The sequence below is a fragment of the Pyricularia grisea genome (genome assembly GCF_004355905.1).
Source record: "Pyricularia grisea strain NI907 chromosome Unknown Pyricularia_grisea_NI907_Scaffold_4, whole genome shotgun sequence".
NCBI classification, from domain to species: domain Eukaryota; kingdom Fungi; phylum Ascomycota; class Sordariomycetes; order Magnaporthales; family Pyriculariaceae; genus Pyricularia; species Pyricularia grisea.
In genome coordinates, this window is record NW_022156718.1 from 2,691,021 (window position 1) to 2,706,467 (window position 15,447).

A 15,447-nucleotide genomic window follows, 5' to 3' on the forward strand; every position below is an offset into this window, starting at 1 on the left:
CCCCCCCCCCTACCCAGAGGTCGTAGCTTCGTAAAAGGTGCCCATGAGACGCGAAACGCGGAGCAAAATCTATCAGAAATGTCGTAAGAAATCCTGAATCAAGGGATGCGTACGGCAGGGTCTGAAAGAGAGCTTTATGTTGAGTGCCTCAAGCCATTCACTTGCCAATGCCATCAGCTACCGGAGGTGAGGCCGCAGCCGCTCCAGCATGGGATTCTCTGGCGGTCGTAGAGTCCTCCTCAGCCGCCGAGGTGGATTGGGTGAGGTGAGAATGCTGGAATGGCTCATGCGGTACGGCACCGGCACCGGGGCTGCTGCCCAGCTCGCTGAGTTGTCGCTCTACATGCACAAAATTTCAGATTAGAAATGATCCTTGGGCGTTATACTAAAAGCGCCGCGCAGACAAAAAAGCTCATACCAAGATCACGAATTCGATGACGTAACATCTGGTTCTCTCTGGTGAGCATCTGAGTCTCGGCCTGATAGAAGGCACTCTCGTCACGTCCACCTAGGGCCATGTGCTCGCTGTCGCCACTGATGGAGGTGGAGCGGAGCCGGGGGGAAGCAGTATAGCTTGGGGTCCTCTGCGCCATGTCGCCGCGCACAAAATCAAAGGAACCGCGATGCTGAGCCTGTACGGGTGAGCGCGGAAGCATGCTTGAGGCTGGTGCGGCTGACGGCAACGAAGAGGATGGAGGTCCAGATTGGACGGCGATATCATCGCCAGCTGCCACATGCGGTAGATGCCCCTGGGCCTGTGCTTGCTGAAGCTGAATTTGCTGATCGCGGATAACTTGTAGAAGACGGTTCTATTCCAACAAGCCTTAGCTTCAACCATGCTCCCCGTAAATGCAAACAGGTAGAAGTCGGCTCTTGAAGAAATTCACATACCACATGAGCCTCGGTCTCGGCCTCAAACTCCTGATGTATCTCGCCCAAGCTCGGCTGTCGACCGTGACGGTTCAAAGGATCCCGGCCAATCATGATTGGCGATCGTGGGGACGGAGGCATGTGATGGCTGGATCCGTTCTGATCCGCCACCATCTCACCGGGCGCGGGCAGGCCGGGGTCGTTCAGTTGCAAGTTCATGAGAATGGATGAGCGTCGACGCCGACCATGTGGCGAATGAAGACTGTTCCTCGAAAGGGAACCAGTTGATGACCCTGGCCAAGATTGATGGGTGATGACAGGTCAGTTCAGACGAACCTTGCTTAGATTGCACACTCGGAGCGAGCTGTGGCGAACATACCTCTGGAATTCTCATGCTGGAGCCCGGCGTTCATTGTGGCAGCTGCCTGGAGCGAATTACCCGGACGGGAAGATGGAGAAGGTGTATTGCGCTCCTCGGCAGAGCCGTTGTTGGTCGCCATGTCGGCTTTCTCAGGTTGCGTACTCAGGGGCGCAGCTAGGTACCTTGGGTAGCCAGGGTAGGTAAGTAAACTAGGTAGTTACTTGCGATTAGGTAGGTTGGTAAATCTGTAGGTAGGTTGACGTGAGCAGTTCGAATTATCGCTGAAAGTTTGGTTGCCAGTTTGAGTCGTGTGCAGTCTTGCAATGTGAACGGTCAACTTGACCAAGCTTCACATATTTTGTTTGGATGATTTCGATGGGATCAAAGGCCTGATCTGACGAGTTTAAAGGTGGTTGATGAGGTAGCTTAGCTCACCACTTCAAACTAATTGTGCCTATCTGGGTAAGGTAGGTAGGTACTGGATGGAGGTAAGGTTAGCTACCTAGGCAAGGTAGGTAGGTAGGTAAGGTAGGTAGCTATTGCCTGTAGGAGTTGCAGCGGTTACGTAGGTGCATGCCGCGGGGTCCAGGAGCTATCCATGCCATTCAATGGCATTACAACAGGTACGTGGTAACGTGAGGTCTCCACCTGACAGTGGGGCTCTGTCTAAACCAAGATCCATTTCGTGGGCTGACAACAGTTTCCCTCGGGCCCAAATTCTGGCTGATGACTTTTTATCATGCCGTCGATATGCGTGAAATGACATGATGGGCAGAGGGTGACGTCCAGCTGACCAAACCAAGCTGAAAACGAACCGCCGCCTCCGAAAACGTTCACCTGGCCCGAGACGTGTCATGAGGACAAGTTGGTAGATTGCAGGGCTGAAAACAGACAGAGTAGAGGATTGTGGTATCATGTACCAACCACTTCAGTATTCCATGCAGATGTATATAATTAAATATTACCTTCTCTGAACTATGTAGGTGGCTACCTTATCTTAGCCACTAAGGGCGGTCTTGAACTTGTCTCGAGGAATAATAAGCTTGAATATGTGACGGAAGCGAAGTGAAACACCAACGCATAAGTGAGGCAATCCGGTTCTTCGGCGAGACAGAACAGCAGACGTGAACACTTGGAGCCATGTCTAAGCTATATTTACTCGGCTTGTTCTGTAGAGAGACAAAAGAAGATGAAGAACAAGATAGCATCACAAGGAGCAGTGAGAGCCCCAGACCTGCGCTCGGCTTTGCCAAGCTATCTTGCATACCCTGCACTGCATCAGCAGCATTACTGTGCTGTACTTCTGTACTTTTGACAAACCACACGCGAACTCTAGAAGCTCAATTTATTCTAGTCTAGATAGTTTTCAAGAGCCATATGCCATTCCCGGACATGTGCTTCTAGCCCAAAACTAGAGACAGTTCTACGTCTAATTTAACAGCTCGTGTGGCAGTCACTTTAGTTTTATTCTGCATATCGTCAAACGGCCATTGTCTCTTCTGCCCTGGGCTAAATTATCTAGAACGCCAGCCCAATACAGGTCTAGTCTTTGCCGGGAAAAGGTGAGCAATCCGTTCCGAGGGGGATTGCTCGTGTTGACCCTAGAAATAGAAAGTTGTGCATTTCCTTGGTCATCGCTGGCGAATGATAAGGTTTGGTGTGCATTCCGAAGCTACTGCAGGAACCTGTGCTACGACACCAAATACATCCCTACCTGGGTGAAGAAGCTAGCCCGAGCGTCTACTGCAGGAACCAAGCATGCAAGTATGAGTTATCCAAGATGCTACTTCGTCTTTGCAGGAAACCTGGAAATGCAGGGTTTCGGCGGCATATGCTGGTTGGTCGAGATGAAAAGACCGTTTACCAGGTAAACATTGAGATTTATTTCATTAAAGTGCCTTGAAAACATTTACTACCCGACCTTACTACAGACGTTATGTGTCAAGGCGTCAAACCTACGTGGTACATTGGTTCCCCTAATTGCACTGTACAGTACTGTACAGTACTATGGTACGATGTGCAAGCGATGACAATCCACTGTGGGGTATTCCAATACGTTGGGGCAGCGTTGACAAGGTCCTCCTTACCAGAGGCGCGTACGGCCCTGTAGGATGACGATCCTAAAGGTTTGATTGAAAATTCCGCTTGCTCCAATATTGACAGGTCTCACCACAGTACGTTGCACCCATGGAACGGAAGGAAGTGGAATAGTGTCTAATAATAAGGTACTGCATTGGAACTTGCCGCCCTGTTGGGCTAATATCGACCCAAATTATCCCATTGGACCAAACTTCGGCTCTACTCTATATCTTACCTATACAATGTGGTATATGGAGGGTTTCCATTCAATTCATATTTGTAAGAATCACCGTGCAAGTCGCTCGGAAGACCACGTAAAACGCCCGGCATCAAAAGCAAAGAGCTAGCCTCATCTAAGGTGTGGATGAGATCTCGTGCCTGTCGTAACTATCCATTTAGACACTGTCTATGGTAGTACTTTTCTGTACTCTATTTTACTTTACCATGGCGCCATGCCTGCCACTTGCGGCAGTCGAAATTCGGACAGTGACATCGTTCGTGCTCAGGCCATGCTCTTGACCGGTTGAAATCACGAGAAGAAAAAAAAGCCAAACAAACCCCCCCCCCCCCCCCCCCCCCCCCCAACAGAGCATGGCGATGTCCGTGCCCACAAGTCGTCTCTGTTAAAGACTTGTCTTTCTCTTCGTCAAGTATCTACTTTGTCATTTCTACGCTTAAAAGGGTGTCGGGTCAAGTCCCTTGGGGTCCGTCTGCCACTTAACTGTAAGATCGAATGGTACGATACCAAACGAACCTTTCACTATCGGTCAACAAACCAGGCCAGGCACACAGAGTCGTCCCCGTCATAGCTACATCGTTTGATATTCGCCGATGGAGTACATGAAAATTTTTTCCACCGTTGGGTGGGCGCATCCAACCGATTTATTGAACGAACCAAGTAACCCCCAAGGGTCATGGGTGTTTTCGTTTTCTTTTGTTGGTACTTCGTACTTCGTAACTCATCACAGTACACCTATAATACTTTTTTGTAAGCTATAACGCAATAATACGTACGGATATCCCAAATAGTACAGAAAATTTTAACCACGTCACACCCCCTCCACAAAGTGACTTGATTTGATGTGCATTCACATTGTGCTCGAGCGGCGGGTAACTCCCCGGCCTTGCCAGGGTGCCCAGGATGATGAATGCGTCTGTTGGTTGGTGGCGAAGGTTCCCGGTGGATGGTGTGTTTTTATTTATTTATTTTATTTTTTTCCAATATCAACAGCAAGTTGAACCCGCTTAATCGCTTAATCACTCTGGATTCTCCCCGCAAGGTTAGGATACCCCAGTTAATATTGGGGCTTGCCATCATGGGTCGATCGAGTCTGAGGCCCCTGGTTGTTTGCTCACTAGACACCCGACGAGGTTGGTCCCGTTCGTTCATTCAAAGTACTTCATAGCTTCACCTGAATAAATTGTGCAAAGTAGGTAATTAAATGGTTCTGCATGCGACCTCAGCTATATGTAGTCAGCAGCGCCCCCATCTCTTGTTACCGTGACAGCCGAGTAAGAATTCATCCAATGGGCTTACAAGATGAAAACAAAAGTAAAGAAACGTTGATAGATCTCAGTAATAAAGGAACCAAATGACACATGATGAAAATCGCGGTACAAGATCTTCATACCGCAAGGTGAGCCTTATTTGGGCGCGTAAAATTCAACATCGCCGGGGTCGCAACTTAATACTTCGTACATTAAAGTGGACATGCATGTGCTTGGGATGTGTGGATTGCACCGAAATCGGGAACCGAGCCCCCTTGTCATCACTCACGCCAGCGGTCCACTGGTACTAGAGCTCATCGTGATTTAACATATCCGTACAGGATGGCTTCGCATACCTACCTACCTGTACCTAGGTAGGTATTTGATTTGAGCTGGTCTGCTACTTGCTGTCATTGAAAACCGGAAGCTCAGCTTCCTTCACCCGACTCGGTTGGCATGACAAGAGGAAAACAAATACCGTACAAATGCATTCAATTGTAGCCCCCACCGGAAAGAAGGGGGAAAGTAAGTTTTCTTGCTGTCCTGGCCCTTGACGTGAACAGCTAGTAGCCGCCCTGCCTTTCTCTTTCAATTGTGCGACAAGGACTCGTGGGGTCTTTTTTCGGGACACCCTTGTCCGGGCGGACCGCTATGTCTGTTTTGGGCCTGTAGCTCGGTGGGGCCCAATCGTGCAGTTTCCCGAATCGAGGTTGAGTGGAGTCACTGGAGTGAAGGACAGAGCGGGAGAAGTGGTCGAAGTTAACTTGGAACTTTTTTTTTTTTTTTTGGCGAGAGGGGGGGGGTCCCCTCGACTGTGCGGCCATGCAACGCACCAAAACAACAAGGACGGCAAGGGAGGGAAGGCCCTACCGCTGTTTCTTGTCGCTCCTGCTAGTCCCCATCCCGTGCCGTCAATATTTTTGATTTCTATGTTCTGTACAGTAGGTAGTTACAAGCAAGGTAAGCAAGGTAAATTGTATGGCACTTGCCGGTAGTTTGTTTTGAGTGAGTGTACTTACTGTACAACAATACAAGACGCGCGCCCGGGCGGACACAACAGACTAAATATCAATTCGCATGCAGCTCGGCTTGCTTTTCATTAGGTTGCTTACGACTTCTGCCTTTTCCTCTTTTGATCCCTTGATGCTTGTTATATTTCCGGAGCCAGCTGGGTATATTACCCGACGCCCCTTTGCCGTATCCCCCACGCGCCATACCACTGTTGCCTCCCTTTCTTTCCCATACCTGTTCCACCGTGTCTGAATCTAGAACTAGTCGTCACCTACGAGCGCTACCTGGGTTTGAAAGGTATTTCCTGGGCTATTCTTCAAACGAAACAGGGGCTTCACACCAAGATCCTATCTGCCGACCTTGAGGCTCCGTTGTTTCTGTTGTGCAGACATTCGAAACACGTCTAACACACACCCTGCATCCCAATTCCTTTTAATTCATGAAAAACCACCGAGGAAAACAAAAGAAAAACAACAAACGAAACGAAGCGAGGGAGCAAGGAGCAGAGAAAGAGAAAAGGGATAGAGGGAGGAAGAGGAAACAGGGAGAAGAAAAAAAAGAGAGAGAGAGAGACAATCGCACCCGCCAATCCTTCGACCTGGACAACTCGCCGTCCTTTCTGGGTTGCTGCTATCTTCTGCAGTGGTACCATCGCCACGTGCCGCATTCCATCTGCCAAACGATTCGCAGCAATGTATAACAATCGTCGTCGCTAAAATACGACTTTCTTGACGTCGCTGCCCGCTCTTGCTGCCTTGTCGGTGCCGTCATTGGACTGACCGGGGTGCTCGTGCGACGGCTGCATTTCGGGCTCCGGGAGGCTCTCTTCGCATTAATACGATTCCGATTCAGAAGAAAGAGCTCTCTGCTCAGAGAACCAAAAAATGGACCACCCCAACGCCTCGCAAGCCCCCTTCGCCCATCTGGATCAACTCCATAGCAGTCAACTGCAAAATCGACGACTTCGACCGCCGGACATGGAGAAAATGGCTCTTGGTGACGAGAACCGCACTCCCCTCCGGCCTAATGCGGAAAGACCCCGTCGTCGGGATTCCAAGCTCCTCGGCCTATTTAGCCGCCAGAAGAGCACCGTTGATTTACCCATGCCTCAACCGCAGCAGCTACCGCAATCGCAACCCGCATTCTCATCCTCGGTGAGGGACCTGGAGCTACCTCCAAGGGGTGGGCTGCGTGCATCTCTGGCCGAAATTAGCAATTGGCCTTATGCACTTCAATCTACTCGCTCCGAGGTCGCGCTTCTCGATCCCACTATCCCACCACAGATCTCAGCATCGCCCTGTCATCATAGGCCACCTCCACCCAAACCAAGTAGGAGCCCTTCATTCACAACTAACAGCATACCGGTGCCGAATCCTCCCAGCTTGCCTCCCGCACGGTCGACAAGGGGGGCATTGGCAACCTGGGACCCACCACCGTTGTTCCAAGGATACCCCCAGGCCATACGGTACATTGAGCTTCCGGCTTGTACTCAATCAGCCGAAGCCATCCTTCGCATGAATGGGAGAAGCACTGCCGATCAGGCCGAGGCCGTCCCGGACAAGACTCGGGACAAGGGGAAAAGGAAACATCGACGGGCCAGCTCTGGAAACTTTTTGAAGGCTGATTGGACGACCAAGATTTACATCTTGGTCACATCGGGCTACTTGCTTCAGTATGCTGGCGAGGGCTCCTTCGACCGGCTTCCTGAGAAGATTCTTCCCCTGGGCAAGGACTCGGTCGCCTTCGCCAGCGACGTTATTCCTGGAAAGCACTGGGTGGTTCAAGTATCGGCGTCTATGGACTCGGACGGTACCGCGACCGCTGACCCTCGGGCCTCAATACTGTCCCGGCTACCATTTCGCGGTCCCGAAAGGAGACAGGCTTCACACTTCCTCATGGTATTTGAGTCCGCCGAAGAGATGGACCAGTGGATTGCTATTCTTCGTCGCGAGATAGAGCATCTGGGAGGCAAGAAGAGCTTATCCGAGACAGGAAAGCCAAAAGCCGACGACGAAAGACTCGAACTCCGGGCGCAGGCCAGTCAACGAACACTGGTACTTAGGGACCCCGAACGTTTCGCACGACCGACAGTATTGGATGGGGACCGTTGGGGGATTGATGAGCACACTAATGGACAGGACGCACAATCCACCCTGTTGACCGACTCGGATACAGCAACGGATCATCAGTCATTTGACGAGATGTCGACGACCAACAGCACAACTTCTCATGATGGGAGGCAGCTGGAGAACCTAAGGGATGGTTCGAACCGGCTGTCCTTCATCTCCTCGAGCCAGCGAACTTTTGTAACCTCAGAGGGCACATCGCCCGCGTGCTCGCCGAGTCGAACCAGCTTTTCCAGCCAAATCGAGGACGGCCCGTTTTCGAACGACGGTTTGGTTACGGAAGCCAAGCCGAGGCCGAATGCACAGGCGATTCTACAAAGGAGGATGTCCATGCAGGCTACCAACCCTTTTGCAGACATTCAGATGGCGCCGCAGGCACAATCCTCACGATCCAACAGAGCGTGTCATTTAGATGGCACACATCAAAACATTACAAATACGTATTGCACACGGAACTTCAGCATGCCGCACTCGGCAAACAAGCGTTTTTCTGTGATCTCCAGCCCTGGCTCATCCCCGGAGCCCGCACTGGAGCTGTCACCACATGCGACGGGACTGTCGGCGCCGCCAAGACCTTCCTCGAAAAGGGGACCCCCGCCTACACTTGGATTCTCCAGGCCACTATCCATGGTTCCCGATCATCCTTCCCCGATTTCGCCACCAGGGGTTCTGAGGAAGAAAAACGGCGACAACAGACAGTGGGGGGTAGGTGCGGATAGCCCCGAACCACGCTCTATATTCCAGATCTGGGCTCAAGAGGCCTCGACGAAACCGCCCTTGCCCCCGCAAGAGGTGACTGCGGATGAAGCTGCGAGGCGCGCCAGTGTACACGCGCTCATGCCCAGCAGGATGCCCCGCCACTCACCAAACTCTCAAAGTCGACAACAGACTCATATTAAAAATGCCTCGAAAGTTACAACTCCCGACCAGGGATTTGTCAGACGAAGGTCTTTTGCATCACCAGGCGTCTCTGCAAAGTCTGAGATGAACCCGCAAAGTCATTCAGGACGTGCCGCTTCGTCTGCGGCCGCTTTTTATGGCTCGCCAACACCGCAGCGTCGCAGTTCACCCCGATCAAGCGTACGTACCCGAAGGGTGAGCATGTTTGATAATGGTTGCGATGGAGATGCGGTAAAAGTCAACTTTGGGCGAGTATGCTATAATGATAATTCTCAGGAGCTATCGCCGCAGCCGCCGCCACCGATGCTGCAGGGGCCTCCAACACGCCCACTCCCCCAGCCGCCCACATCACAGCCGAAGCAGACTCGGCAGCGTTCGATGCGGAGCTCGACGTCGGCGCAAAATTTGCGGGCAGACACTGAAACAACGGTAATCTCTAGGCGGCAAAGCATAAAACATCTCGCTGACGGGCCTCCGCCAGCTCCGCCTCCAACCTGTGCGCTACCACCCATACCATCATCGCAGGGGACCAAAGGGCGTGGGAGAAGAGCACAGACCGTTGCAATCTGAGCCTCGACGATATTCTGATGATCTAAATGATTTGCTTACCTTCTCATACCCTGTCTCTTTTGTTTATTTCCTTTCTCATCTCGGGCACTGCCATATATATTCATGATCATTTACAATACTATACCCAATCAGTTTTCATTTGTATACTAGCTATGGGAGAATCCTGTATTTTTAAGGCTCACCAGCAAGAGATGAAAGTTCCCGGGGGTGGAATTACTACATACGTGGCACATAGATATAGCTAATGGCCTAGGAATATTGGGGATGAGCAAGGGAACGGCGGGTCTCAACTGGGAAACTACTAATGAGTGCGTAATATGCTTGGTACTTTGGTTGGAGATATCAAGGAACACATTCGCATAAAAAAAGAAAGACTACATGAAATTTTTCCTTCGATCTTTAGTGACAGTGTTGTGACGGTTAGGCCTGTAAACGTGCCACATGTTGGAAGCATGCTGTGATGAAAGAAAAACACGAGATTCTACGTAAATACAAACAAAAAAAAAACCACCACCTCGGTTTCACTATGAGATCTGTTTATTTTTGCAACTATAGATTCCTTGTAATGCAATTGGTCTCTGCAACTATGTTAAGGACGAGTTTGTTTTAGCCGCAAACGCATCAACAAATTGATGAGTCTTGACTGCTACATATAGGTGTGAGAGGGTGTCCTTGTGAGCGCTACCTTACCTAAATAAGCTCATAGGCCCGCCACAGTTTATAACAACTTGCACAGCCAAAGTGGTTAGTCAACGCCACACTAAGCAGCCGAGTAAAAATAATTGCTGGTGGGACCGCAAAAATCAACCCCACCACTCCCACGATCACACCAAGCAGACGACGGCATCTAGCTTTTGGGAAATCGCATCTGCTGCCACCCAATAGACCGACGGAACCCAGATTCATAAAAAAAGGTTGACGTTCTATCGTCACAAATTTGAGATACCACATTTCTCGCCGTCGAAGAAAAGAAAAACAACCAGAGACAATCTCAAAATGGCTTCAGTTGCGAAGCCCGCCCAGTACGTGCCTGTTCACTCTTGCCACACACACCACATTCTTCTGAGTACTGGGATTACTCGTCAAAATAAAACAAGCTCGACGAAAAGGAATACATGAACAAAAAATTACAGCTAGGCAGGCGCGGACTTTTGAGAGGAACAAGCTGCAAATGATTCATGACAAAAAGAAAAAAGAAAAAGCTAACCAAAAAACACCACCCCCTCCAAACAGGCCGGTCAAGGCATGGGCCGACGACGATGACATCGACGACGGCACCACCGAGCGTCTGCCCGACCCCCAGACCATCGTCAACAAGGACGGCACCAAAACCATCATCAGCTGGCGCTTCAACGACCAGGGCCAAAAGGTCAAGACGACACGGCGGGTGCGGTTGACGACGCACCGCGAGGTGGTGAACCCTCGCGTGGCCGAGCGCAAAAAGTGGGAAAAGTTTGGCCTGTCGGCCAAGGATGGCCCCGGCCCGGCCTCGGACACGACCTCTGTCGGCGAGAACATCATCTTCCGCCCCTCGGCCAACTGGCGCAAGGACCAAAAGGACGAGAGCAAGGACGCCAACGCCAACGCCATGAAGGACAAGCTCAAGGACAAGAAGGTCAAGTGCAGAATCTGCAATGGAGAGCATTTCACCGCCCGCTGTCCCTACAAGGACACCATGGCTCCCATCGGCGAGGCCGCGCCCGCCGGCGGAGTCGGTGGTGGCGGCGACGACGAGGGTGGCATTCTGTCCGCGCCCGGGGCGGCCGGTGGTGCCGGTGCCAAGAAGGGCTCGTATGTGCCTCCGGCCCTGCGTGGAGACCGCAAGGAGGGCGAGAAGATGGGCGGCGGCGCCGGCGGCAAGTACGGCGAGCGCGACGACCTCGCCACGCTGCGTGTCACCAACGTGAGTAACCTCTTTTCCTGGCTTTACACTGTCACCTTTCAGAGATGGCACACGTACCTCCTCCTGGTTCGATTCCCGACGTGATACTGACAACCATAATCTTAACAGGTCTCGGAGATGGCAGAGGAGCAAGAGCTGCGGGATATGTTTGAGCGCTTTGGTCGCGTCACCAGAGTGTTCTTGGCTAAGGACCGGGATACGGGCCTGGCCAAGGGTTTCGCCTTTATCAGTTTTGCAGACAGAGAAGACGCCGTCAAGGCGTGCAACAAGATGGACGGCTGGGGTTTCAAGCATCTCATTCTCAGAGTCGAGTTCGCCAAGAAGGCTACCTGAGAGTTGGGTGTTTGACTTTGGTTTTGTTTATGGGATGGGGGGTTTTTTCTTATCGTGGCTTTCCATTTTGTTACGACATGACCTCTTTTAGTATCCGACTCTTATGATACTTTGGAACGGGGGAGGGTTATAGGACGACAAAAAAAAAATGGATTTGTCTTTTTTTGAGTTTTATGAACCCGGTGCTTTTTTTTTTTTTTTTTCTCGGTACTTTGTGATGGGAGGAAAGCCCACAGGCTGGTATCTAGGGCGGCTGATCTGTAACACCAGACAAAAAGCACGAAATGAAAGCAAATTGTTGTTCTATATCATGCGCGGCCACGCGCACCACGGAGAGACCTCCACCACCTTGGCTCATGGGCTTCCCTCCCCACGTGAATAATTACTCAAGTCTAAAGGGAAAAAAATGCACATCGGTCAATAGCTTGCTAGGTACTCCATGCTGTCATCTTTCTTAATAATTGACTGGATGCATTGTGAAAAGGGATTAAACACTTCTTTCTTCAATACACCCTCTGGCGCAATACGATAACACCGGATCATCGAAAAATATAAGAAGGATGAACGAATTCAAATAAGAACAACGCCATGCTTCATGCTGCTTATCCAATTAATCAAGCAATACTGCTCTCCGCCAGCGAGTTGCAGCCAAAAAAAAGTGAACAAAGCTGGAGAACAGAAAAGACAAAAGAAAGTAAAAAGCCCAAAACATGAAAACCCACCCGGAAAAAACAAATAACCAGCTGAGCTGTATAATTTCATGACTTGTCCTTTTTGTCTTTCTTGAGCCCAAAGATGTTACGCTTCTTCTTTTCCTTCTCTGGCTTGGCAGGGGCAGGACTCGTGTTTGGACTCGGGCTTGGCCTAGTCGCCCCAGACGGGGGCCACTCGTCCTGCTGCGCGCTTGACGGCTGACCGCCCATGCTCATCTGGCCCATGGCCGCCGTGGGAGGTTGAGGTCCAGGCCTGCTGGGAATTCCGCCCGCAGGAGGAGGCGGACGAGGCGGCGCTCCTCCCATGCGCGGCGGCAAGCCACCTCCGGGGCCGCCCTGCTGTGGAATGCCGGGAATTCCTCCCCTTGGAGGGGGCTGTCCTGGTCCGCCCATCCCCATTGGTGGCGGGGTTGGCCGCTCGCGCTCAAAGAGGTGAGCGGGTGCTTTCGGCCGTGGCCGTTCTTGGGGCAGATCGAGACGGCGTTTGTCTGCTGATAGATCTGTGACCTGGCGGATGAACAAGCTCGGGCTCACCATGTGACTCGTGGTCATGAAGACGTCCTTGGAGTACTTTGCCGATACTTCATAGCATGCACGTGCTTCTGAATAAGTCGCACCGCCCGCCGCAAAGACGAGGATGCGTTGTCGGTTCTCGGTGGTCCGTCGAGAGGCACCAGCCCAACTGGGCTTCGCGGCTCGGAGCGAGCCTTGGCCGGCCACCATGTCCTCGTTCGGGTCCAACGGGGGCTTGACATACGGGAAGACGGTCTGATCTAATGTCCCCTTGCAAATATGCTCCAGCATGTGCTTTACGGCCGGCTCGAAACGCGACAGGGCATACTCCTCGCTCTGGGTGAGGGTTTTGACGTCGATGGGGAAGAGTGCAGGTGGGGGCGGCCGCGTATCCTTGAGCGCATGCGTAGTTCTGGCACCTAGCAGCTCGAGATTGGTCACCACCTCATTTTCCTGCGGTGGCAATTGCGAGTGGTGAAGCAGCCTAGAGACGTCTTCAGGGATCACACCGTCTCGGTAAATAAGATAGGCCAATATCAGCCGCAACCTATCGGGCTTGGGGATTGCCTCGTCGTCCAGCAGGCGCACCACCTGGTCCAGGATGTTCTTGGGTTTCTTAAAGTCCTCGTCGAGGCCTGTGGCGAGGGTCTGCTCGACTGATGCAATATCGGGCAGCTTGTGCTTTTGGAACACATTCATGCACTCCTGTGCCATTGTGAGATGCAACGAGTACGCCTCTTTCATCTCCTGGAACTGCGGCAGGCCCGCCAACATGTCTTTAATGGCATTGAGATTGGTTGCGTCGCCGTTGCCTTCATCTCGAAAATGCGGGTTCTTATCCAAAAACTTTTGAAAGTCCCCCATGAGCTTGTCTATCGTGTCCTTCATGTGGCGATGCCGGTTGTCGATCCAAACCTTGTCCTTTTCGTGCAGCTCCATGTCTTTCTCTTCCGCGCTCGCGCTGCCTTCGTTGATAGTCATGTGATATGTGACCTTTTCCCCATCTGAAATGTTGAGCAAGTCGTGCGCCATGGCCTGATAGGTAAACTCATGGACAATAGGGGCCATCAAGTCCATAGATCTGTCAGTAACAACGAGAACTCCCTGAGGCCGCGACGTCGTCGGCGGGAAATTGGGATTCCATTGGGCATATTCTTCAAGTTCCTCCTGAACGAAGCGGGCCAAATGGGAACAGAGAACGCTCGCCTCGTGCGTCGGGTTCCTAGGACGATAGTATCTAACCTTGGGAAACTCGCCCAAGGTCACACAAACACCAACGATCTGTCATCATCGCCCCCTCTCTGTCAGTATAGAGTTGAGGGGGTGTGCGCCAAGGCTTGAGGGTCCCAAAAGGCAATCCAATCATCTGCAAACGCACCTTTTGCGCCAACTGTACCATGTGGTCCCTCACGAGGTGGTTGCAGGCCGGATGGTAAAGGATGGGGAAGCTCCAAGGATCCCTAAAAGTAACTAGATGCGACTCGCGGGGGTAAAAGTCTATTGCGAGAGTTTCGAAGCCGGCCTTGAGGTCGCGGGCGGCAGGTGACGAGTCGATACGGCGGCGCAGCTGGGGGTCAAGGACACCGGTCCACACCAGAAAGGATTTTCTGTACCTCCGGCGGTCGAAATCGGCCACGAGACAGTCGACGATGTGAGGTAGTGGGGAAAGTATGTATACGGCGTCCATGGTAGGGTTCATCTCGCGCCTCTCCTCTATCCGCTCAATATCTGCACATGGCGGGGGTTGCGAGTTGATTCGTCCATTAGTATCGTAGCCGCAGAATACGGGCAGAAGCCAGCGCAAAGGGAGGGCGTATCGTATTGGGGCGGTAACGAACTGGCGATATTCTTGTCGAGGATGTCATCTTCCTTGACGACATTGTCAATGATCTTCTTGGATTGCTCATCGATCACGAGGACTTTCCACTGCATGAGGTGAGGTTAGCCAATGGGTGCGGTATACAATGCGACAACCCGAAAGTAAACTGGTGTCTGGCTGGGAATTTGAAAACTTACGTCTCCTTGGGTGATGTTCTTTATGGTCTCGACGATAACTGAAGCTCCAAGAGTGTGGTCAGCTGCTTGTTTCGCAAGGCCATCTCCGGTACAACCTCAATGCGGCTCTGGAGCGCGCTCTCTCGCTCTCTCTCTCTTTTCTCGGGGGTGACCGACTGTCGCGTTGCTCCTGAATCACAGAAACGCCCATATTGGTGACCGACACGACTTGGCCGCTCGGTGGAGCTTGGTTGGGCCTCGGTCTTTGAATAATGCAACTTGTGCTCTACCAAACGAGAGAGGGGATGTAATGTCCTTTGGAAAGCAGTCGGTTGCTTTTTCTTTTTTTTTTGGCGTAGGTTTCCAGTTGGCTTCTGGATGCTAGAGTCTCGGTCGCGGATTGTGGTTTGATGCAATCGCCAGTTCTGAAATGGTGGTACCAAAGGTGAGTGGAGGTAGTCGCGCTTTGGACGTTGGGCACAATGTACTGTACATCAATCAGCTTGTCCTGCGACAATCAACCTTGGTGGTGGGGTTTTGCGGCATGCCTGTCAATGCCAGCGGGGGGTGGGGCAAACGCAACAC

The 15,447-nt window shown here is 51.8% G+C and overlaps 4 protein-coding genes across 4 annotated transcripts; 2 read left to right on the forward strand and 2 right to left on the reverse strand.

The window, feature by feature from the left end:
* Positions 1 to 14: 14 nt before the first annotated feature.
* On the reverse strand, positions 15 to 1,711 carry PgNI_07508 (uncharacterized protein). Its single transcript, XM_031127518.1, has 4 exons — positions 1,250 to 1,711; positions 892 to 1,163; positions 419 to 809; positions 15 to 339 (listed from the first exon to the last, which is right to left on the reverse strand). The coding sequence occupies exons 1-4, from the start codon at positions 1,368 to 1,370 to the stop codon at positions 158 to 160; spliced, it is 966 nt and encodes a 321-aa protein (XP_030980530.1). The 5' UTR covers positions 1,371 to 1,711; the 3' UTR covers positions 15 to 157.
* A 4,982-nt stretch (positions 1,712 to 6,693) lies between these two features.
* On the forward strand, positions 6,694 to 9,257 carry PgNI_07509 (uncharacterized protein; the record flags this gene model as incomplete). Its single annotated transcript, XM_031127519.1, has 2 exons — positions 6,694 to 9,019; positions 9,112 to 9,257. The coding sequence occupies 2 exons, from the start codon at positions 6,694 to 6,696 to the stop codon at positions 9,255 to 9,257; spliced, it is 2,472 nt and encodes an 823-aa protein (XP_030980822.1).
* Positions 9,258 to 10,243: 986 nt separating this feature from the next.
* Positions 10,244 to 11,928, forward strand: PgNI_07510 (uncharacterized protein). The gene is made up of 3 exons (XM_031127520.1): positions 10,244 to 10,427; positions 10,639 to 11,308; positions 11,417 to 11,928. The coding sequence occupies exons 1-3, from the start codon at positions 10,402 to 10,404 to the stop codon at positions 11,639 to 11,641; spliced, it is 921 nt and encodes a 306-aa protein (XP_030981201.1). The 5' UTR covers positions 10,244 to 10,401; the 3' UTR covers positions 11,642 to 11,928.
* A 211-nt stretch (positions 11,929 to 12,139) lies between these two features.
* Positions 12,140 to 15,285, reverse strand: PgNI_07511 (uncharacterized protein). The gene is made up of 5 exons (XM_031127521.1): positions 15,040 to 15,285; positions 14,884 to 14,921; positions 14,706 to 14,793; positions 14,246 to 14,595; positions 12,140 to 14,148 (listed from the first exon to the last, which is right to left on the reverse strand). Exons 1-5 carry the CDS (start codon positions 15,071 to 15,073, stop codon positions 12,400 to 12,402), a joined length of 2,259 nt encoding a protein of 752 aa, XP_030981202.1. The 5' UTR covers positions 15,074 to 15,285; the 3' UTR covers positions 12,140 to 12,399.
* Between the last annotated feature and the right edge of the window lie 162 nt (positions 15,286 to 15,447).